We start from the raw sequence: 24,291 nt of genomic DNA, 5'->3' as shown, positions 1-24,291 counted from the left end.
GATGTTAGTGAATATCTATTATATCCCTTCTGTATAGTACAACACCACATAAAAATCAAAATATTACATAAAGAAAAACTTAAAAAAACTTACAAGTCTATAAACTGCTTTATTAGTGGCGAATTTAGTAGTAGGTTGCATAGGTTTAGAGTGGCAGATTTTATTGACGGTAAATTTAAGGCAAAATTTATAGTTTCATTGTTAAAAAAAATATAATTAATATGATGAACTAGGGTATTGAATCCGAAGCACAAATGTAATATAAAAGATCTGAAGAGATCGGTAAGCAATAAAATGTAAATAGCCTATTGGCGACAATCCACCACTGCGTTTTATTGCTAGGGGTATTGCTAATCTTAATTACTAACAGTCTTCCCCTGTCTGGCACGAGTTTTTATTTCTTTAATTTAAGGACCAATGGTATTTCTAGTTATATAGACCTAAGTACGACGCGAATGGAATAAGAATTTTACATCGCACTCTGATTGTAAATAATAGCAACACGTACAGTGTTGCTATTATTCGCCCTATGCCTTTGCTCTATTCGCCCCATTTTTCACTCTGAATCCAATATAAATAGGCATAATACTCATTTTACTATAAATAATCAACTACTGCCTATTTTTGAAATTATTTTGTTTTTTGTCGTATAACTTAAACAACCAAAGACATTTAGAATGTGTCAATAATAACAATTTGTCTAACAAAATAAATAAATTGAAGTGTGAAGTTCAAATTTTAGCTTATTCATCCCATTTTACGGTACCTAGTTAGATAAGTCAAATAGGTATCTATTTAGGCAGTATCTGTAATCTTTATGGTATCTATATATTTGTAACTATATATAAAGTTTGAAAATTATTCGTTAATTTATCATATCCGTTCTTTATACTTTATTTTTTCTTTGTTGTTTCTCTTTTGCTATAGTGATTATTGAAACATTTAATGCTTTTACACTTATTAAATACAATAAAAAGAACTTTATGTCTCGTTATTAACAGAAGTTGTTTTGTTAAATTTGTGGACTTCAAGATTTAAAGTATAATGGACGTTAATAGAATGGGATAGCCAAATAACTCATTCTAAATAATAATATGGAATAGCTAAGTAACTCGTTCTTTGAAATCGTATTACTTTATGTATAAATTTAAAACATTATTCCCGAAGATACCAGTAACATGGCCTCATTGATGTCAATGTTAAATAAGAAATATAAATCAATTCAGAGAATAAAACACCTGAAAGGTCAGTTATTATACCCGAAGTTGTTGTTATTTGAAAATGATGAGATTATTCGGATTATGGATGTACAGAATATAGAAACTGACGGATCGCATGAAGGATACACTTTAATACTCAGTAACCAAATAGCGGATAAAACTATACAAAAAAATTATCTTTGGATAATTCTTGAAACAGGAGAAATTAACGTAATAGATTTTAATATTGGTTGTTGTCTTAAACTTATTATTGATAACTTGTCTACATCTAAAATACAATACATTAAAACTGACAGACATGAAAATATATATTTAATCAACAAGACTGGAGACTGCTTTTTTGCTCCCTATACAACAGATGAATTAAAAGATATCTTTGCTGAAGGTACCACACTACTTACCGTATCATTGAAGAAATATATGAATAATTCTACATTGAAATCTTTAATTGGAATAGAATCTAATGGAGTTATTATAAGTAATGAAGAGGGAAAAGTATTAGTGAGATGTCCTTTAACGGGTCTTTATAACACAATATCAACAAATATGCAAATTAAATATATTGTAGAATGGGAAAAGGTAATAGTTTTGTCAGATGAAATGCATATGTGGGTTGTAGATTTGAAAGAGAGCAATATTTTGTATAAGTTTGATAATGTTGCTATGAAATATTATCCATTAGGATCACATAATAATACACTTTATTATATTACATGGGATGAGACTGAGGTAAAGTATATTTTTTATTCAATTATATGTTTATTTTTCAATTAGATAAACATCATTCAAATAAATTATGTAAGTACAATTTATTTGAATGACCTTTATCTTTATGTAGCATTTCATGGACAAACCTTGTCAAGACTGATAAGTTTTGACTATTATTATAATATTGACTAAGTAATCAACATAGGAAAGATGTTTCATGTTGAGTCCAGTCATTCTACAATATAAAAAAATTTGTCTATGTGATCATGATATATTTACCAATTGGGCTAAAAAGTAGCCTATATACTTCTCCATCCCATATAGTATGTGTATATTAAATTGCATAGTAATTGGTTAAGCTGTTAAGGTATTATAAGATATCAAACTAACAAACTTTCACATTTATAATATTAGTAATGTTCTTTCCTTAGTGAATACATATATGTATATGTTGATAAAATGTACCCCACTGCCCCTCACTGAAATAGGGCTATACAATTTTATATAATTTTTTTTATGCAACTTAGAATGGCAAATAAGCAGATGGCCCACCTGATGGAAAGTGGTAACCTTCACCTATAGACATGAGCAGTACCATGGACATAACAAAGTATACTGTTTCGCCCATGATACTCCCCATGCGTTGCCATTCCTGAGGACTCTGGTATTATTCTTCTGTACCTTGTAATTTCACTGCCATATACCACCTGTCAAATAGAAATCTGGTATACATATAATATATAGTATATATAATATATAGTCATATAAATAACAAAAAAGAATCTTAAGTGGTGGCCTTGTATATATAATCATAATGTAGAGGGCGACCCCTTGTCTCCCACTAGTAAGAGTGACTATGTCACATATAATCTGATAATATAATCATAAAGCTTCCACATGACATGGAAAAGTGACAGTAATGTATATTAAATACAATATATCTAGTGGGACATAAGGACTAGAGCAAGAGACACTAATGGATTAATTAAATATTTTTTATCAGATAACTGTCATTACCATCAATATATACTTACCTTTCAACTAGAGAAAAAAAAAGTAAGGGAAATATTTGTACATTGTTTTGTATAATAAAAATTGTTGGTCTAACATCTAAATACTGAGTAATAATATTTAAGCATTGCGTTTACGAAATACATTGCGGAAGGCGGGAAAGGGATTGTTAGTAATGAAGACAAAGAATCCCATTGCTAACAATATAGCCAACCAGGTTGACCTCACGCGGTTGCCCTTGGAAACTATCATGGTTAATTCCTGATAAATTCATCATGATGGACTAACTGGCCTGTTTTCATTCTTATCAATCACCTTTCATTGGTGCCCCGTCAGTGTATACAGTAAGCGCAAGGGGGCTTGCCATTTCATTTTCACCCATTAAAAAAAAAATATATCGCGGCGCAGTCATGAAGTGATACACATCCTGTGAGTAGAAGGGCCAAAACACATACTAAAAGGATAAAACATTAAATTTAGTTAGGTATATTTTTTTACGACTGTTAAGTTAACAAGTCATTAATATTGATAACCCGAGGAAGGTAAAATTATTCAACATATAATGCCATCTAGTGATTTACGATTAAACATGGTTTTTGATTAGTGCACGACCTCACTGATTTAAGGAATTTAATTCTTGCAAATAGAACCGCATTCGCGGCTCTATTCATCTGGAAGACTACGTCTTTATTCTTATGGTCTGGTTCCCACAAAAGAGGATGGTTTTAGCTAACTATTACCATGCTGGACTGGAATGTATTAAGTGACATTGGAATTTTTTCAAGTTTTAGACTACATGCATTATTTTAAAATAAATTAATTATTTAAATTCCAGGTTCATATTTGCCATGCATGGAATTCCACCACATCACCGTTAGAAATATCAGAAGACTATTTAAATAATTCTTTTCATAACCTGTCATCACAAGAAGCTCTGAAATTACAGGCAAAGGCATTTATTGAAGAAATAATGTCTGAACCTGAATATAACCAGGTAGTTATAAAATTGCAACAACTTTTTGAAAAAATCAATGACTTCCCCTTTTTAATGGATACTGCATTGAGAATTTGTCAACACAACATTGCATATAAATCAGTTCTGTATCCACTTCAAAACCGTATTTATGCATCAGGCAATTGTGAATTGATTAATCTTATGGTCGATTTAATTGTAAAGATTGATTTATTAGAGTACATACAGTTTAGAAACAGTAATGATTATGAACAAGTCAACTTGTTTGATAAAAATTTTAAACAACTTTGTGTGCTATTTTTGTCTAAATCAGATTTGGACTTGGCGACAATTTGTTGGTTGAAGTACTCTGAATTATATATAATAGTTAATCAAGATGATATTACAGATATTTTGTATTCGATTCCATACAACATTAAAATGAGTGCACTCATTATATGGTTGAAAAACTTTATACCCGCACTTTTAGATGAAAATCCTTTTTTTATTGACTTAATTGTCAAATGGACTATCAAAAGAGTGTTTGAATTGGAGCACTCTGGATATTGGCCAAAAATAGGTATAAAATTTATAGAAGAAATAACAAATATCTTAGAGTTATCACTTAAGACAGTTTCAATTAGACCTTTATCTATGGATGATATAGATACACTAAAAAATCATATCACATATATAATTGAATTAAAAGACAAATACAAAATAAACATACTATTAAGTGAACTAAGTTCACTAAATCCTTGCGAAGTTGCCCTTATAATGTTACACCGTTGCTATACTGAAGATTTAGAGATATTTCTGCAGGATTATTTGCCATCTTTTGCTACAAGACATCTTTTTGATATGGATGATACTCTTCGATCTTTCATAGAGAATGAAGCTGCCTCTGGTGGTGGTGGTGTTGATGGTTGCCGTTTAAAGATTCTTCTCAATTCATTTCGCTTAACTAGTACTAAACTAGAGTGTCTCTTACAAGTTTTAAAATTATTAGATGTACCATGGAATGCTACAGTTCTTGATTTAGCCATCACCGCAGCTGCGTCAGCTACAAAAGATTTTACAATAACTGATACAGATCGTTCATTAGCATATGAAATACAAAAAGAACTAAATTATGCTAATATTAAAGTCATTTTAAAAAAATATAATTTCCCCTTAACTTGTACTGATTATGTATTAGTTCTTCATAAAATAATAAATGCGCAAATAATTAATTTGAATGATCTTAAAATTATTACAAGAGTAATGACAAGTTATAAGAGTTATGGTCATATGTTATATATTACAAAATGTCTTCAAGCTTCTGATGTGAGAATAGCATTAGAGTATTTTCATAAATTATCTAGTAACGAAAAGAAAATGTTGTTCAAATCAGTCGTATCTAAATTTGAACAAATAATTGATGAAAGAAGGAATAATAACATTACTGAAAAAAGTTATATAGATTTTCTTAAAGGAACCCAAATGATGAGTAATAATCAAATGAGAGATATTGAAAAATTGTACTATCTTAAAAAACTGTACAATGTTACTTTAAATTTGAATAAACTGTACATTGAAAATTGTTGTATCAAAGAATCAAATTCATGGATTATTAAATATGGAGATGTAGCTAGCTCGGGACAGTGTTCATGCTTAATGCAGCTAATATGTTCAGATCAATCTTATTATTTCATGGTGACGAAACTATTACGTAAAATTTCCACAAGCCACTCAGCAAGAAAATTTGTTGAGAATCTTCTTAATATATTACTTACATCTAAAGATAAGTCGTTATTCAAAAACTTTGAGTCACTATTCTCCGATTTCAAAGATGGAGATAATTCTTTATTGTTACTTGAAACTAGTGAAGTTTTAGTAGAATTATTAATTAATTGTACTGAAGAAAATTTGCACTACATTACAAATAAAATTTCCATTTTGAATGCTTTAGTAAATGCTATTATTATGCAAAGAAATCTATCTATAGTCTGGAAGTTTCATTACATATTTTTGCCTATGTCATCAATGGCTCGTGTTAATGATTTAATAAATTTTTATAAATTACTGTCTCCAAAACATAATGATATAGTATCTCATTCATCTGAAAGATGTGATTTTATACCATTTACTATGATCTCCAGCATTATGGTAAATTCTATTCACACAAGTCAAACTTTATGTAATTTTTACTATGAAAAGAGGGATAAAATAGCTCAAAAAGTTCTAAGTAAAGTTTTAACAACAAAAAATCTTGATGAAGTTTTATTAACAGCTCTATTAATCATATTAAGCAAGAATAAAGAAAATAAAAAAACGTGGATTTTAGAAATTCTTCAAGGTCAGAATGAGACCTTGCCTCCTGGCGTTTTGGCTTACCTTACATCCCCAGTAATACGACGTGCATTTTTATTGGATAATGATTTATGTGCAAGCACAATATCTTGTCCACCTCAGTACATTCTGAAATGTAAGTTTAATATCAATTTAGCCGAGTTTGCTCTTCCTGACAGTAGTGAAGAAACTTGGGATGTTAAAGTTATTCTATTTTATGTGTTAAGAGAAAATCCAGATACTAGTTACAATAGACTTGTAGATTTGTGCAGAACGTTGAATGTATCTGTGAATGATGGATTGTCTTTACAATTAATAGCCCTTCTCACAACATGGGATTTAAAATACATGATAATTAATGACGATTTAAATTGCGCTCGTATACATTACGAAAATAGCCAAAAGGAAATAACTACAAAATGTTCTATGATATGGGAAAATATTGAACATAAAGACTTTTTAAGAGATATTTTGAACGATTTTGGAAAAATGGTGAAGTTACATTACATGGCAGATTAGTTTCAATAAATCCTTATTATTATGAAATCTATATGTGTATATACTACTTGATATTTGGTTCATCAATTGAATTACGAAACAAAAGAGAATACTTTTTACTTAATTTTCTGAAAAGTTACAGAAGATCAAGTGCTCCCAAGCAATATGAATTTGAATTATTTTCTGTAAAAGGAATTTTTCCACAAATTGGCTATTATCGTCTACCATTCCATCTTTTTATGCGAGACGATATGTGGTCAAATTTAAAGTCAGAAATCACACTTGAAACATATGAACACTGGCTACCCGTTGTCGCTTTACTTTCACTTGACCCTGATTTGCAAATTGCGAAGGATATGATTTGCAGCAATGCGTTGAAACAAACTATGACTACACGAAAAACTGTTGATATTACTGATATCAATAATAAAGATAGTGAACCATGGAGGCTTTCTACCCGCGAGGAACCATTACTTAGAGCTGCTCATCGATGTGTAAGTCATATTGCTAATATGGAATGGGCGGGCGCCTGTCTTTTTTATGTTCTCCAAGGCTGTGCTCGCGGAGCCGACCAGGTAGCAGCAGCCCAACTATGTTATCAATTTGCTGAAAAATGGGCAGCGTTACAGCCTGGTGTTAGAGCTGTGCGACAAATGGAACGCTTGCATTCTACCCTATCAACCCGTCATGCTCTACATAAAATAGAATGGGCTTGTGAAGAATTTATTCGTCTTTCAACAGAACCTGCTCAGCTTATTCGTGCTATGTATATGCATCCAAATTTTGTTGAGAAAATGAGTCGACACGATGTTAATCGAGCAACAAATGAAATCGCAGATAAGAATTCCATTAATATAAGTTCCATTAGAATCCAAATTTTGGAAAATATTCTTGAAAAGTCTGATAAAGAAAATAAACATAGAACATTTTTGGGGTTGGATACTAAAGAATTAATGACAGCAAAATATATTTTAAAAGCTACTTGCCCAAAAATGGGTGCCATTTATTTATCTCGAATTGCTTTTGATGATGACAGTGATTTTAATAAATGTAAAAAACTTCGAGCATTGCAATGCTTAATGAGCGTTATCGACACCGATACTGCTGTAAAAGTTACAAATAAGGAGCGCGATGCTTTGTGGTCTTCTCTTTTGGAATTAATAAGTATAGTTAATTTAGAGAATATTGATATGCCTTGGGTTATTGCCACATTTATGCAAAATAAGATCTGTGCTTTGGATCAGTTGTTGCAATCGTCAGGCGGTAATGTTGAGGCATTAAAAATAGCAGCAGATCTTGCTCGTCGATTCGGCGACAAGCAAAGCATTCGTATCGTTGTACCATTTATGTTACGTGCTGGTTTATATGAAGAAATGACACCTTTATTGTTAAAAGTATCGGCACCTCTTGACGATATAATACGTACTGCCTGGCGTGCAGTTATATTATCTCCATTTCAACATGCTGATTATCCAATCACAGAAAAGCAAAAAATTAAATGTCTGAATGCTGTAAATTTATTGCCCATTAGCCCAATTATCAAAGATGGAGATTTGAAAGAAATATGGAAAAATTGCATAAGATGCAAATGTTTCGGTATAGGTTGTCTTGTCTTACCATATATGACTTCAGAAACAAGACAAACATTAACAGAACTGAAAAAAATTGATAAAAGAAATCTTATAGCTAGTCTTAAAAATTTACAGTCTGAAACATTTCTTGTGTCAGGTGCTATGTATGTTATAGAAAATATGGTCTTTAAAAGTTATCGATAAATTTTTAAATTAACTATTGTCAGTAAATTGTTTTGAAGATAAAATAGTAATTATATTACCTACATTGAGTTTAAAATTATATCTAGCCAGTGATACCTCAAGTCCTAAAATATGGATAATAGGTATATATAAGCATATATAAGTAAGCATGCCTAAGTTATAACAAATTAGTTTTTAATTATATTAAGATTCAATAAGATTAATAAATAATGATATAGAGAAAACTAAAGAAGTCAAAATATTGTAAAAGTAGGTAACTACTAATGATGCCTTCAACTGATAATATTTAAAAAAATTGTCAATTGTAATCATAAGTTATAAACAAATAAATAATAAAGGTATACATGTTAATGTATTATTGCATATGCCTAGTGCATATGTGACCCATATTATTTGTATGCGTGTTCGTTGAATTCGGCATGATTTTTTTCAATGGATGATAATGGAATGGTCTGCGCTAACGGTATACGCTAACGAGGCACCAGTAAGAAATAATAGGTGAGGATGAAAACGCAGGTCAGTTAGCCCATCGTGATGGCCCATCTGGAATTCAGCACGATGGTTTCCAGGGAGGACCACGTGGATATCGACCTGACACGGTATATATTGCTAGTTATTACTATTGGGCTGTTTGTCTCCGTTACTAACTACCTAACTAGGTATTAGGGTATTTTGCCAAAAACAAAACGGGGAAACAATAATAAGAGGGCGATATTTTCTTTGATGGGTGAAAATGGTATGGTAACCCCGCCTGCGCTAACGGGATACGTTGGCGGAGCACCAGTGAACGGTGATAGATGAGAATGAAAACAGGCCAGTTAGCCCATCATGATGAATTCATCAGGAATTAACCATGAAGAGGGCGATATTAGTCATTGCGTGTAATATTATTTTTTTTGTCAATGGCGACATAACTGTAAAAGAAAATAAAAATTTCACTAAATGATAATAGATTAAATGTAGCGTTAGTTTCTATACCTACCAGTGACCACTACATTATAAGAGTTGAGTGACTTTACATTCACGAAACCTGGAAAATGAAATGCATGATATCTTTTCAAAGTAACAATAGAATGTAATAAATAAATGTTGATGTGTTGTACCGTTATCTACATATAAATAAATAAATACTGCAAATTCGTATAATGTAGTAGTCACAGAGTAATTTGCTCTGTGAACACTAATAACGTAGTGATTACTTAATCTGCGGACACTAGTATTTCACTTTTTCAGTGTTTTGGAGACCAGCGATAATTAGAGCACCGTTGTTAGAATGATGTTTTTCTATGAAACTATGTTACCAGAGATTTAAAAAAATCTATCAGTGCGGAGCATGGCCATCTTGAATTGGCGCCACGACAATCAAAGTTATGACGTTTTAAAATTAGCACTTCACTTATAAACAATTTTTTTAAAATATTAAAATAACTAATATGTGTTTGATACACTACGTAGTAATAAATAAAAATATAATTAAATTTGTATTAAGTATGATATAATACAAATAATAAACGACGTTTTTAATTTATTTTCTATAAATTCGAATTAGTAAGTAAACAATAATAATAATTAAAACAGTTAAGTATATATAAAGTTTGCATATATTATCTGATTAACATGTTCGTACATAGAGCTGATTTTTATGTATTATTACAAATTTTGTTGAACTTATAAAATTAACTAAAATCCATTAGTGTATTTCCTAGTATGGTTCTTACTATTTATCGACATGAACTGAAATTGAATTATAAGTAATGGTATATTACGGAGATAAATAGTACTCAAAATTATGTATAAATAATTAATTAATTTTATTTATAGTATGCTGTGTACGTGTGTATACGTGTTTTTCATGTGCTGTCTGATTCCAATGCAGTTCAGTGCACCAAAAATAATTTGCATTACTCGCCTGTCAAGAAAATTAGATTAATACTTGTAATAAAGTAAAATGAAGTAACTAAATGCAACACTATGGACATTTATTTCTTTTCTTTTTATTGTATTGTTACTTCGGAAAGGTGACATACATTTTATTTTATTTTTTTTCTCCAGGTTCCGTAGATATAACAACAGTGCCAACTCTTATCTCTGTCTGCTTTGTTTTTGTTATTCTCTTGTTGTGGTTAAAACGTAGAGATTATATACTCTTTAATTGTGGTTCATTCCATTTAAAACTTGTAATTAAACTGTTTCATTTTTGTTAGCTATTGTAACGTATTGATTCCTTGTTTTGTTATATATATATTTTGTTCTTTTTATTTTGTTAATATTTTATGATGTCTGACTCCGACTCTGATGGAAATGATTCATTTAATCCAAAAGATATCCACGAAATTCATGATGAAATCGAGAAATATAAAAGCAATCCTGAAACGTCTGGAATGTTTGTGTCTGGCTGGGATGATGCCAATCAAGACGTTGAGTTAGTGAAGGATCCGAAAGGTGATTTTTTTCAAAATATATACATTCCTACATAAACAATCTACCACAGCAACAATAGTTTTCGCATGTTTTTTTTTTAAAAAGCAGCAACGGTCACATATTGACATAAATAGTTCCATTGATATCACAGATACACTGATCTCTATAGTATCCCGTGATGTTTTCATTCCTCAGGACTAGGGTGTTATCCCAACCTAGATGCGATACCATCCTGGCATCCTTGCCCTTTTAAAGGCAACTATACAAGTACAGATACTTCTCAATAGAAATGCATTCATCAGACACACATAGATATGTATATATTATCTAATATATAAAATTCTCTTGTCGCGGTGTTTGTTACCAAACTCCTCCTTTCCTCCGGCTTTACTGATTTTTATGAAATTTTGTGTGCATGTCGGATAGGTCTGAGAATCGGCCAACATCTATTTTTCACACCCCTCAATGGTGACCCACCCCTAAATATATTTTTTTGTCAAAAATTTTTTATTTTTATTTTATTGTGATTTAGCATCGAAAAATACATACAACTTCAAATTTTCACTCTTTTACGATCAATCCCTGTTTTTTAATCGCGGTTTTTATATTCCGCAATAGGGTTTCAAGATGGCAATGGAAAATAATTATTGTAGTACGAGAAATTTTCATGTATAGTTTATATCTTTTTCCTTCAATTTAAATTAATCGTCAACCATCACCTGTCGAGAACTGGTCAACTACCAATCCATTAGTCACATCACAGAGTAGGGATGAGAACGAAGATGGCCTCCTTTCTCACACTCTCTATACAGTTTTCGTCCATTTTTTTTATTTGTGTCTCAGTGACTGTTATATGTCATCATATTATTTAAGTTTTCAGTGCAACTCTCATGTTAATTTTATTGTCATAGTGAATTCATTATTATTTTAAAGTTGCTATTAAGTGATCATTGGTATTTTGGGCAAGGCATACCCGTATTGTCATGCACTTAAATTTAAAAATAAACAAGTCAGGATGTGTTGCTCATCAGGAAAGTGTAATTAAAGGAAATTGAAACACTACCTGAACCATTGCATGGCTTATTTATCGGTACGGATCCAGATTTTATCCTGTTCCCAAAGTCAATTTGCACACGTTTCCAAATTACATTTTTCGTGGCAACAGAAAATTCAAAATATTGCTGCAATGGTCAAAAATTTAATATCATGTTCAAAATTAAAAGCCAAGTTTATCACAAAGTGGGCTTATTGCTACCAATGCCAAGGGATTTTCATAAATTTTTAATTTATGGGTGGCAAGGACTCAAAGGAGCGCTTGATGTGGATGTGCATCAAATTTATAGTCTTGCAAAATAAAAGAGCACAAAGATCAGACCAACAAATTCAACAAAACAATGCAGATAATAAAAACTGATGATATGATTGATAATGACTGACCAAAAATATTGTACACTTCATTGTGCTGAGAAATTAATCTTTGTTTATTTTTAAATTGCCATAATTATTAAAAAAAATATAAAAAAAAAACTATTATCGATGTATAGATAGATGTCAATAATTGTAATTTAGTATGTAATTCCCTAGGATGTTTCATTCCTCTTTTAATCATAATTAAATCCTAACACACTTATAGTGTTAGCTATTTTTGATTGAACTTAAAAAACTATTTTCTAGAAATAATGTGTATGGCAAAACAACATTTTAGTTTTTCAGGATCAGCTATATATATATATATATATATATATATATAATATATATATATATATATATATATATATATATATATATATATATATATATATATATATATATATATATATATATATATATATATTTGAATATATTTGAATATGGAGCTCTGTATAGACAATTGATTGTTATATAATTATCTAAATATATTTAGTTGTATTGCAGCAAACCCGGTTGACCATGTACTATGGGCTGCAGAAAATGGTGAACTTGATACTCTCAAAGAAATATTAACAAAACAACCAGGCCTTGTGTTTGCACGAGATTCAGATGGTTATACACCTCTTCATCGAGCTGCCTATGGTAATCATGTAGCTGTCATATGCTACTTGCTTAGTGTAGGAGCTAGTGTGAGTACTACTACTGAACTTGGATGGACTCCATTACATTCAGCTTGTAACTGGAATAATTATAAGGCTGCTGCAAGATTACTTGCAGCTGGGGCAAACCCTATTGCACTTTCTGAAGGAGGTAAGATTTTTATAATAATATCTTATTGCTGAGAGCAATATATTATTGTTTTAAATTATTGCTATTAATTTCTACAAAGTATTTAATTTATATTGTACATTAAAAATATGTTTAGGGTGGACATTGTAGTTTTTACTACACATGGATAGATCAGTTAGAACTTTTATTTTATAAAATTAAGAAGTTAAAGATTACATCTAGGTATTTCCAGTCAGAATTTTGAAGCAAATCTTACAATATAACTGTATTTTATATAAAATTGGTGAAATAATCATCAGAATTGACTTAGAATTGGAGGAAATGTCACACAATGTAAACTTACAAAAGTTATCTCTTATTTACCTATCTCAAGTAAAAAATATACTTAGATCACATTCTTATATAGTGATGAATAGTCAATACCCATGTTTTTCCCATATTAACTGATTAATTTTTGAATGTTTAAATTTTTATATAATATTTTTGTTAACATATCAAAAAATCAATAATATTTTAATTTTTTTTTTTTGATTTTTAAAAATTCATTATCAAAAAAAAAATCAAGTAAATTTTATGCAGATAAAGAAACTCGGCGCCCGCTTGCTGTGCGAACTTACAAAACTTTTGCATTCAATTCGATATCTTATTGAATACTTTTTGAATCACACTGTATATAATTCAAAAAATTTTTCCATGCCCATAGAGTGAAAAACAAAACCTAGAAAATTTAGAAAAAAAAATATTTTCACTTTGTTTAAGAATTGCATGGAAACCACTCAAAAAATTTTTTCACTCTGAAAACTAGAGTTTTCAAGCAATTTTTTTAAATTTCCTGTCATTATTTTTCTGAAATACAAAAAATCAAAAAATTTCAAAAAATTTTATACTATAATATGTTAATATATCAAATATAAACTTATTTTAATTTTTTTTTAAATTTGTATATTTTTGTCGAACTTACAAAACCATAATATCTTATTGAATACTTAATCTGTTTTCAGCTCAGACACCACTACACTTAACAGCAGCAATAAGTCACTGCAAATCAACATTACTAATTTTGATGCTTCGTGATGATATGGTCAATATAGCTAAAACACCAAATAATTCTCATGAAACGCCAGAACAGCTAGCATTGGGCCATGGTATATACGGTCCTTTATTTGAAATGGTATTGCCAGCAGCATCATACATCCACTCACAAGCTTTTACATGCAATCCATATGTCAGAGAACAAATATACAAATAGTTATTATAAGAAAAATTTGATTTTATTTATGACTAAACTGTAACCTGTATCCAGAGGTAGACTTTGTACAAAAGTTGTTTGCTTGGGTATCTCTGTCCCATTCGTATTTCTGCTGTGAAGCAGTTATTTGCATGGTTGTATTGTGTTTAAAGTTTGAGATATGACTGTGAAATTATAGGGTACAGAGGCATAATACTTTAGTCCTCAGGAATGGTAATGCATGAGGGGTATCATGGGCGACACAGTATACTTTATGTCCATGGTACTGGTCACGTTTATAGGCGATGGTTACCACTTTCCATCAGATAAGCCATCAGCTTGTGTGCCAATCTAAGTCGCATAAAAATACTATATGGGATGGAGAAGCATATAGGCTACTTTTGTTTCGATGTTGGCAGAATCACCAAACAAAATTGGTGGCAGTCATTTAAAATGAAAGAAGTTGCTTTAAAAAAAATCCTGTAACCAACATGAGTTAGGATCTATTATTTAAATCCGTTTTGATCTTTTTGTCGATCGTCATGAAATTTAGTATACATTTGCTATAGGAATGTTGCTATTTATCCTGGCCAATCGATATATTCCGGTCACGCGGATGAAGTTGCGGGTAATAGATAGTAAAGAATATATATTTACAACAATGATAAAATACAACCATTTATACTCCGTTTATATACTATATATATATATATATATATATATATATATATATATATATATACTCCGTATATATACTCCGGTCATTGGAACCAAAATGTTAATTGTGCTCTCAAGAATACCTACATTATTCATATATCATCACGATTTATTAGCACTTATGATCCTATAGCACATAATAACATGTATCATGTCTTAATATTGTATAATTAGTTCCATTATGAGGCAATACAACAATGGGACTAGTAGAATAGACAAAAACTTGTCTAGTAGCTGAATTGGTCATATTAAGAGCTAAATAGATGTTTCTCTGCATAAATTACACAAATAAGAAAACAATATAAGTTCCATTTTTTTTCTCCGATTTTATTTAAATTATTTATTTTTAGTTCCATCATATTTTCTTTTTTGTGCTTTACTTTTAAAACCTCTTTTTAATTCAATAGATTTCTGAATTTTAGAATTGTTTTCGTTATAAATTTGATCTTTTGTCTGCTTTATCGCATGGTGATAACTATCTGATAAATTATCAAATATTTCAGGAGAAATTTCTATTTGAGGCAATTCAGGCTTTCCGCCAGATTTAATAAGATCCTGAAAACAAATGCTTATAATAGGTTATGAGCGACTCAGAAGCGTCATTCTTTGAACTTATTTATAACTAATTTTAGTTGGACAATTTACTGAAGTGGCAATAGGCCGGTCACAGATCAAAGAACCAACAACCGATGGGGAAAAAAGGTACTCGAGTGGCGACCCCGTACGGGCAAACACAGTGTAGGACGACTCCCCACTAGATGCAGTGACGACCTCAAATGCATTGCAGGGAGTCAGTGGATGCAGGTGGCTCAGAACTGTTTCTTATGGCATTTTATGGGCAGGTTTATGTCCAGCAGTGGACGGATAATGGGTGAAATAATTATGATGATAAATTAAATATAATAATAAAAGTTACCATAAAAATGTTCATTTGATTTGGTAATAAGATTGTAATGGCGTGACCCTTGCGACCTGCACGTCCTGTTCGACCCACTCTGTGTATATATGTTTTTATGTTTCTTGGTGGGTCGTATGAAATAACATACGTACAATCCGTTATATCAATACCTCGGGCTAAAGCATCAGTACCAATTAGTCTGGAACAGAAAAACATCAATTATTCTTGTTAATTGTTTCTTTGCTTTTGTATAGAAGTTGCCGCCACTTTTTTTTTTAATGGGTGAAAATAAAACGGTAACCTTGTCTGAGTTATCGGTATACGTCTACCACTACGTATGGTGGGGCGTCAGTGGGAGATGATAGGTAAAGATAAAAACAAGTCAAATGACCCCTCGTGACGAATCTATAAATAATTAACCAAGATGGTTTCCAAGGGTGGGTTATTTATTGCTAGCAAATATACCCCTATCAAGTTGACCTCCACACGGTTCCGTCTGGAAACCAACCATGGTCAATTGTTGTTGAATTTGTTACGGTGGGATAACTGACCTGCTTTCATTTTCACCTAATATCTCTTACGTAAGTGGAGTTACCATTTCATTGTCACCCATTAAAAGTACTCACAATCAGTGGTTCCTAAGCATTTTAATTTCTTTACTCACATACGAGGTTTGTCCGGAAAGTACGTATAAAAGTTTTTTAAAAATTTTATTTTACAATTATTCGGGTAAATCAATTTTATCCCCTTCAAAGTACTCCCCCTGTGACATAATGCACTTGTGCCATGTGAGAAGGCTCCTTGAAAGTCCTCTGGTTGTAGGTTTCTCAGCTGCCCCGTCGTAGCTTTTTTTATCTCATTTATGTCCCCCAAATGGAAGTACCAATTTGGTTTTTGGGAACAAGAAGAAGTCACACGGGGCCAAATCCGGCGAATTGTTCATTTTTTACTCAAAAACTCACGGACAACAAGAGAGGTCACATTGTCGTGGTGAAGAATCATTCGCGCCAAACGAACTCGTGCCACACGAGCTTTGAGGCGTCTGAGCACATCGACGTAGATCCATCAACTGTCTGGTTCTTGATGGACAATCCCCCGAACATCGAAAAAAACAATCAACATTGTCTTGACATTTAGCGGGATTTTCTTTTTTTGTTCGTGGTTCCCTGTCACATAAAAATAATTCTTGCCGAGTTTCGAGAGAAACTTGTTTACGACGCGCTGCTCTTCAACGGAAGCGGGCTTCATGCCGACGGGGTTTCGTTAAGAGGTAACTTCACAGATGGCGTGACAAGCCAGTTCGCACCGCACGGTCAGACCAGAACTGAAGCATTGTTAGGGACATAAGGAAGGGGTTCCTGCGCTTACCTGGCCTCCCCACTCCTCTTTCTCGCATACCAGAACACTTTTATACGAACTTTCCGGACAGACCTCGTATAACTAGAGATGGCCTCAGCGTACCTGACACACTTGGGCTAGTTTTTAACAGTTTTAATATTATCATCACTGGATAATGAGTCAATCTATAATATGAATAGGAGAATGATTATTTACTTACACGTTAATTTCAGATTGAGTGAATTTTTTTAAAACATTTTCTCTTGTTGATCTGTCTAATGCTGCAGATAGCTCTGCAACTTTTAAACTACCATTTCCCCATATATTTAATAACACAGTTAATCTGTGTGCTATTTGTGCAGCGTTTGTGAAACATAACACTTTGTCCCACTTTTGTTCAACTAAGAAGTGATATAAAATCAATGGTTTATTTTCAGCTGTGCATGTTACAAACTGTTCTGTTAATTCTGCTGGAGTTGTGTACTTTCTAATATCATTTTCATCTTCAAAATCAACAGGTGCAGCAGAAAACAGCTTGGGCTGAAAAAGCCCCCATTGTTCTAATTTTTCTGGGTCCTGAGATAGAGTTGCAGAAAATAATAACTTATGTGGTGGGGCCTTGTGTCCAGTAACGTTATTCCAATTTAGTGATGGTACTTTTCCACTTATTAATTCATTTTCCAATTTAATATGTCTTTCCAAATGGTATAGCCAGTCATTTTGTATATGATCCATAATTCTGTCAGCCTCATCAATGACTAGTATTTTTAAGCATTTCAGAGAAAAACCAGGTGTATTTTGAATATGTTCTACAAGTCTTCCCGCTGTGCATACTATTATATCCACTTCACTAACCCATCCTGCTGATTCAGCTGAAAGATGTCAAATATTTTATAAAGTATCCATATTATTAATTAAAATTTTATATACCAGTATAACATACTTACTATATCTAACAATTTGCTGTTGTTCTTGTTGAAGTGGAGTAGAACCAGTCAATAAAGCAACTTTTAAACGAGTTTTCAGACAATACTTTTTAAACACTTTTGCAACTTGTATTGCTAACTCTTGTACAGGTAGAACAATTAATGCTTTTATATAATTACCAATGTCATTTATTAAAATCTGCAAATAAAACATTTCATTATCACTACATATTATAAAACAAAGTCGTCCGCCATCTCTGTCTCTTTGTCTGCTCGAGATAAACTCAAAAACTACTGCAGCAATTTTTATGCTGTTTTCACCAATAGATAGAGTAATTGTCGAGGAAGGTTTTAATATATAAGTTATTAAGTTTTCGTGTACATTGGCTAAAATATAACGATATTTGTTGGAGGTGTCGGAAAAAAAATGAGCCGTCTGGGAGGTTCTAACGAAAACGCTGCCTAAACCCTTTAAGATACAACAAAATAATGTATGGTAGAATTCCCTATCTTATATAGGTCTACAGAAAAGTTCGCGATGGCATATGTTACATATTTATTTTAAAGCTTTAAAAAATGGGCAATTATAAAGCTGTAATTGGAAAGCTATTTACACAAATATATAAGGATATAGTGAAATTAAAATAATGTGCAACGAAATAAATTTTGTGTCGCCGTGATTCGACTGGGCCGCGCGAGCGCTCCGTAACTCCACGCCTCGCCTCCGACCCGGGAGGGATCCGAAAGTTTAAGTAGTGTATCAATGTAAATTAATATTATATATGATCAGCATCATCATCATTTCAGCCATTATCCATCCATTGCTGGACATAAGCCTCTCCCATAGACAGCCATAAAGAACGGTTCTGTATCACCTGCATCCACTGACTCCCTGCAATGCATTTCATGTCGTCACACCATCTATTTTTTATCGGTTCTTCAAGCTATGTGATTAATCCATTGCCACTTGCTTATCCTTCGATTATTTTGGTTCTTTTGCGGATATCCTCGTTTCGGATTCTACCACGTAAAGAGACTTCAAGCATAGCCTGCTGAGTAATTTGCAGCTTTTGTTTACGGGTAATCGTGTAGGACCATATTTCGGTTCCATAAGTCATCACTGGCAATATGCACTGATTAAAGACCTTCGTCTTCAAATTCTGAGATATTTTTGGATGAAAAAATGTGACGCAGTTTTTCGAACGCTGCCCAGCCGAGTTGGATTCGTCAGTTGACCTCTCGGTCAAAGTTGGACTTACCCATATGGACAATATTATATATAATGATAAAATAATGTATAAGAAAAGATGATTAATTTTTGTTTGTTACGATTTAAGTAAAAAACTATACGACCAATTTGGCTGACAGCTACATGTTCTCTGAGTAACAGGCTATTTTATATTTTTTGTAAAATTTAAGAACCCGTGCAAAACCAGAGCAGGTTGCTAGTTGTATAATTATTTATGTATATATTATATAGTCTCAAATTGAAGCATACAAAGATTAGAATGAAGGTAGGTGACTTAGCATTTTGCCCATTGTAGCTGATTCACCATCAATTTTTAATTTACCATGATGGTTTCTGAGTATGATAGTTCAAAGATAGACCTGAGAGACTCAATGTATAGTTTTTAAGTAGACAAATTGTAAAAAAAGGCTTTCAAAGATTTTTATTATTATTATGGAGTTCACTTAATTCTAGCAGATTTATCTGTAATAAATTTATTTATTGCAAGGCAAAATATTACAAATTAATACATTAATAAAATAAATATTACATAAAACAGCATTATATTTGCACACCAATAACTGCTCTGCATAATATTCAGTATTAGAAATATTAAAAGAATAACAGCTATAAATTTAAAGTAACAAATTGGCCAGCCTTAATGTAACATTGCAAGGATTGTTCGAAAATATCAAGGTTTTTGCATACACTGTTATATTTTTTGCACATGCAGATAATTGGATTGTGATATATTACATTATTATTACAAATTGGTATATAAAATAATTTTTGTATTCTTTTATTTTTTTTAGTATGAAATAAAATATGGCTCAACAATGTGCTAGTGTTCCATTTATAGTTTATTATTTTATAAAGAGTGATGAAATCAGACATAGATCTTCTATTATAAATAGAGAATTGATGTTAAAGTGATTAAGTCTTAATTCATATGAATGAAGTTTCCTCAGATCAAACTTAGTACTCAAGAATCTAACAGTGTTTTTGAATTGCTTTTATTCTTCAATGATAAAAGGGAGACCAAATAACAGAACAGTACTCAAGTGAACTTCTAACTAGTGATGTATAGTGTAATAATAAGTAACAATACAATATTTACCTGTATGATAGGCAAGACAAATGATAATGTTTTTCCACTACCAGTTGGTGCTGAAACACATACATCATGCGGCCAGAGAGGAGATGGTTGCTCATGTTGTTTAAGAATGAATGGAATGACCTGTTCTTGTACTGGGAACAAATGTGACACTCCTTCACTAAGCAATGTTGATTTTAGAGTACTATGCAGCCAGTCTTGTTTGTCCACTGGACAAGATAAATTTTGCAGGTTTGTAGACACAATATGTGGATGTGATAACCAATATGGTAACACTCTTTGGACCTAAAATATACAAAACCAATTATACATTATTTAAAGAGTATTTATATATTATACAATTATGCATAAAATTAATTAAATAAATACTTACTTTTATTTTTTTCTCAAATTCATTCACTCCCAGTACCTTAAACTCATTTAAAGGTTTTTGTTTTTTATTTATATTTAAAGATTTCGTTGCATTCTCTGAAACACCTTCTTGTTCATGACTCTCATCAATATTCTTCAAGTCATTTTCATGTGTTTTCTTTTCCTCATTAATTGTTTTTATTTCTTTAAGTGTTATAAAATTAGATTGTTTGTGGTCAACATGTGCTTTCCTTCTTTCTTCAATCCTTTGTTTTAGTCTTTCCAAATTTTTCGATTCTCTATCTACCCAGTCTATGTCTTCATTAGTATCTCTATATCTACATAAAAAGAAACTACATTTACAAATTATAAAATAAAGATATTTTTCTTACTACTATTCTAAATGTTAAATTGAGCGCTTAGAATTGAGTATTGATATAGTATATGAAATAGAGAAGCATATAGGTTACATCTTATCTTTGTTAATTAATATATTTTGCTAATTAGTAATTACACACTCTTAAATTGTTAAGTCAGGTTAGCCAGTGATTGAGTCACAATTACCACTGTGATTAAAATAATAGTAACTTTTCCATTTGAATAGTGAAAGAAAATTGGAATCCATTATTTGGGATCAAGCTAGTAGCAATAATTCTATATGAACATCATTGTACTATACAATTGTCTGCTTTACAAATTATGCACACAATCTACCTAGTAAAAAAGCAATATACTAGTAAAGAGAATGAGTAGGAACCAACTGGAAATATATACTTCCTGATAATTTTTCTAATAATGAGCGCAGTTAGATTATGCACTTTGCATGCAAAATGCATAATCTTTATTAACATTACAAATTATTTTATTTGTTTGTTATCCCTTGGCGCTAGAACTGTTCGTCGTGAAATTTGGTATATACGTAGTATTTAGTGTGGAGAAAGGTTAATCTATACAGTCGTGATTGAACAAAGTTGTGAGCAAAATGATTATAAAATTTCGATTAATTATTGTAGAAGAGTGAAAAGAGTAGTGGAATCAGTCACGAATACGTGCGATAATTTTTTTTAATGATAAAAATAGTGCCCTTATTACACAAACCTATTTATGACGAACAGATCCATGATGTAAAATACAGTGATTTATCTGGTCTCTGTAAGTAAAACTATTGTGTAGAAGTTCAACTAGAAATCTATGAAAGTTTCAAAACACAATAATAAAAATATTTCTATTAATTTAGTCAGATATTTCAAAATCTATGTTAGTAGTAGTTACTTTTAAATTAGGTTATGTTTTTATATTAATAAGGTATGACAATACGCGACGTATAATGATAGAGCTAGTGATGGGACTCGAATTGATTTTCAGTGACTCGAGTGACTCGAATTAGTTTTATAATACTTGGTTTATCCGAGCGGATTAAAAATTTTGTGACAAGTTTACCCGCTGTAGCAGGAAACTTTTAAGAGAGAAAATTCTTCCTGATGTTTATCATGCCGCACGCACTGTAATTGTAGATATTTAACATTTAGTTGAATATACAGCTGCTACAACAGATTTATGGACTTCTGACAATAATAAAGCATACCTAACTATTACAATACATTTCATTTATAATTTAAAACTTTTTTTGCAAACTATTACTACTAGAGAGGTACTAGAGGAGGAACATTCTTCTATTATTTTAGCCAGTGTGCTGAAGTCGATATTTGATGAGTGGCAAATTACAGAAAAAATTGTGTCAATAGTATTCGATAATGCTCCGAATATAAAGAAAGTTATTTCTGAATATTTAAGTAAGAGGAACCGCTACTGTGTAGCTCACACTTTGAACTTGGCGATCATTGAATATAAGAAAGCTAACCCTTAATTTATGGAAATTATAAATAAATCTATCCATATAAATAAATCCATAGTCACATATTTCAAACAAAGCAACAAAACGTCTTACAAACTTATGGAAATGTAACGTACAATGGATATGGAATGTATCAAATTAAAACAAGATGTCCCAACACGCTGGAATTCTACATATTTAATGCTAGATAGAATGCTCAAAATTAAAACTGCTTTATCAACAATTACGTCCGATATGCCTGATTCACCAAATAATTTACAAAACTTTGAATGGGAAGTGGTTCACGAATGCGTAGATCTTTTAAGACCTCTTGAAAAACTTACTGCAGCCTTATCCGGAGAGAAATATCCAAAATTGTCTTCAGTGATTCCTTTGATTAGAAATGTTCAAGAATTAAAAAAGTCTTTATTAGATGCTGTTGATAAATGGTTAAGTATTTTAGAATCAAACAAAACTGCAGCTAAATTTACCTACTTGGATTCGAGATTTAAGAAAATTGGTTTTTGCGTAGAATCTAATGCTGATAGGGCTATGCAATCCGTTATTGGTGAAATTGAATCTACCTCTATATCTACAAATTCAGGTAATATCAGAACAGAATCGGAGTCTTCATCGTCAAACCGCAACCAGAAAATAAGGACGTAAATGATTTATGGGAGTATTTTGATGCGAAACTTTCGGAACGTACTTCAAATCAAAAATTGTATTGTTTCATAATGAAATATCATAGCTGAGTCTATTAGCCTCGGCTATTATCATGATGAAACAATAATTTTTTTTTTTTTGAGAAAATGAATACACATATTCTATGTAAAATTAATATTATTTTATTCGTTTTAAAATTTTGGTCACTCCAGTTTTATATTCCGAGTGACTTGAGTCAATAAAAATCACTCGAGTTTTGTCTTCACTCGAGTGGCATTCGAGTGAGTATCAATATAGTGAGTTATCAATACCGAGTGACTCGAGTGAAAAAAAATCACTAGAGTCCCATCACTAGATAGAGCACATAATTACGACCATAGACGAGATAATATGTCTACAGAGTTATACAGCATTGCCAGATTGGGTATGTTTTTCGCAATTTTGGGTAAAAAACTTTGCCCGAAATTTTGATGAAATAATATTCTTCCAAAAATTTTTAAACAAAAGAAAAATGGACTTGGTAAAATTAGGGTATTTTTTGGAAATTTTTGTTATTTTCCAAAATTTTTGCATTTGTAAAGATTATAGATATGTATACAGTTAAGTAAAATATAATAATAAAGAAGATCCTCAACAGAAGATAATAAGGAAAAAATAGAAGGAATTATTTTTTCATTGTTTACTATATTTTTACAAAACGGAAATTTTTATACAAAAATCATTTGTTTGGATAACACTATCCTATTCGTATTTCTACCGTGAAACAGTTGTATTTTTGTACAACACAGTATAAAGCAACCTTAGTTAACACCTTAGTTTTCAGATTTATGTCTGCGACTGAAGGACTTGTATGGTCATGAATAAATAAAAAAAAAA

The 24,291-nt window shown here is 31.3% G+C and overlaps 3 protein-coding genes across 4 annotated transcripts; 2 read left to right on the top strand and 1 right to left on the bottom strand.

Annotated features, from left to right (window-relative positions):
• Positions 1 to 587: 587 nt before the first annotated feature.
• On the top strand, positions 588 to 8,840 carry LOC113518164 (uncharacterized). The gene is given in 3 exon segments (XM_026902948.3): positions 588 to 1,949; positions 3,775 to 6,697; positions 6,700 to 8,840. Coding segments are annotated over 3 exon segments (5,490 nt in total). The 5' UTR covers positions 588 to 1,178; the 3' UTR covers positions 8,496 to 8,840.
• On the bottom strand, positions 4,570 to 22,245 carry LOC113518146 (probable ATP-dependent RNA helicase Dbp73D). 2 transcript variants are annotated; one of them, XM_052902016.1, is made up of 8 exons: positions 22,014 to 22,245; positions 20,938 to 21,253; positions 20,568 to 20,849; positions 18,244 to 18,421; positions 17,517 to 18,168; positions 15,977 to 16,157; positions 6,268 to 6,351; positions 4,570 to 4,954 (listed from the first exon to the last, which is right to left on the bottom strand). In XM_052902016.1, exons 1-7 carry the CDS (start codon positions 22,034 to 22,036, stop codon positions 6,313 to 6,315), a joined length of 1,671 nt encoding a protein of 556 aa, XP_052757976.1. In that variant the 5' UTR covers positions 22,037 to 22,245; the 3' UTR covers positions 4,570 to 4,954; positions 6,268 to 6,312. The 2 variants fall into 2 exon arrangements, with proteins under 2 accessions (XP_052757976.1, XP_026758728.2); XM_026902927.3 differs by lacking the exons at positions 4,570 to 4,954; positions 6,268 to 6,351 and adding an exon at positions 15,367 to 15,615.
• Positions 10,552 to 14,379, top strand: LOC113518147 (ankyrin repeat domain-containing protein 49). The gene is made up of 3 exons (XM_026902928.3): positions 10,552 to 10,937; positions 12,831 to 13,136; positions 14,117 to 14,379. Exons 1-3 carry the CDS (start codon positions 10,769 to 10,771, stop codon positions 14,362 to 14,364), a joined length of 723 nt encoding a protein of 240 aa, XP_026758729.1. The 5' UTR covers positions 10,552 to 10,768; the 3' UTR covers positions 14,365 to 14,379.
• Positions 22,246 to 24,291: the final 2,046 nt, after the last annotated feature.

The sequence above is a fragment of the Galleria mellonella genome, unplaced genomic scaffold (genome assembly GCF_026898425.1).
Source record: "Galleria mellonella isolate WM207_F2 unplaced genomic scaffold, CSIRO_AGI_GalMel_v1 utg132, whole genome shotgun sequence".
NCBI classification, from domain to species: Eukaryota; Metazoa; Arthropoda; class Insecta; order Lepidoptera; family Pyralidae; genus Galleria; species Galleria mellonella.
Note: the sequence above shows the minus strand (reverse complement) of the source record. Positions and strands in the feature narration are given on the sequence as shown.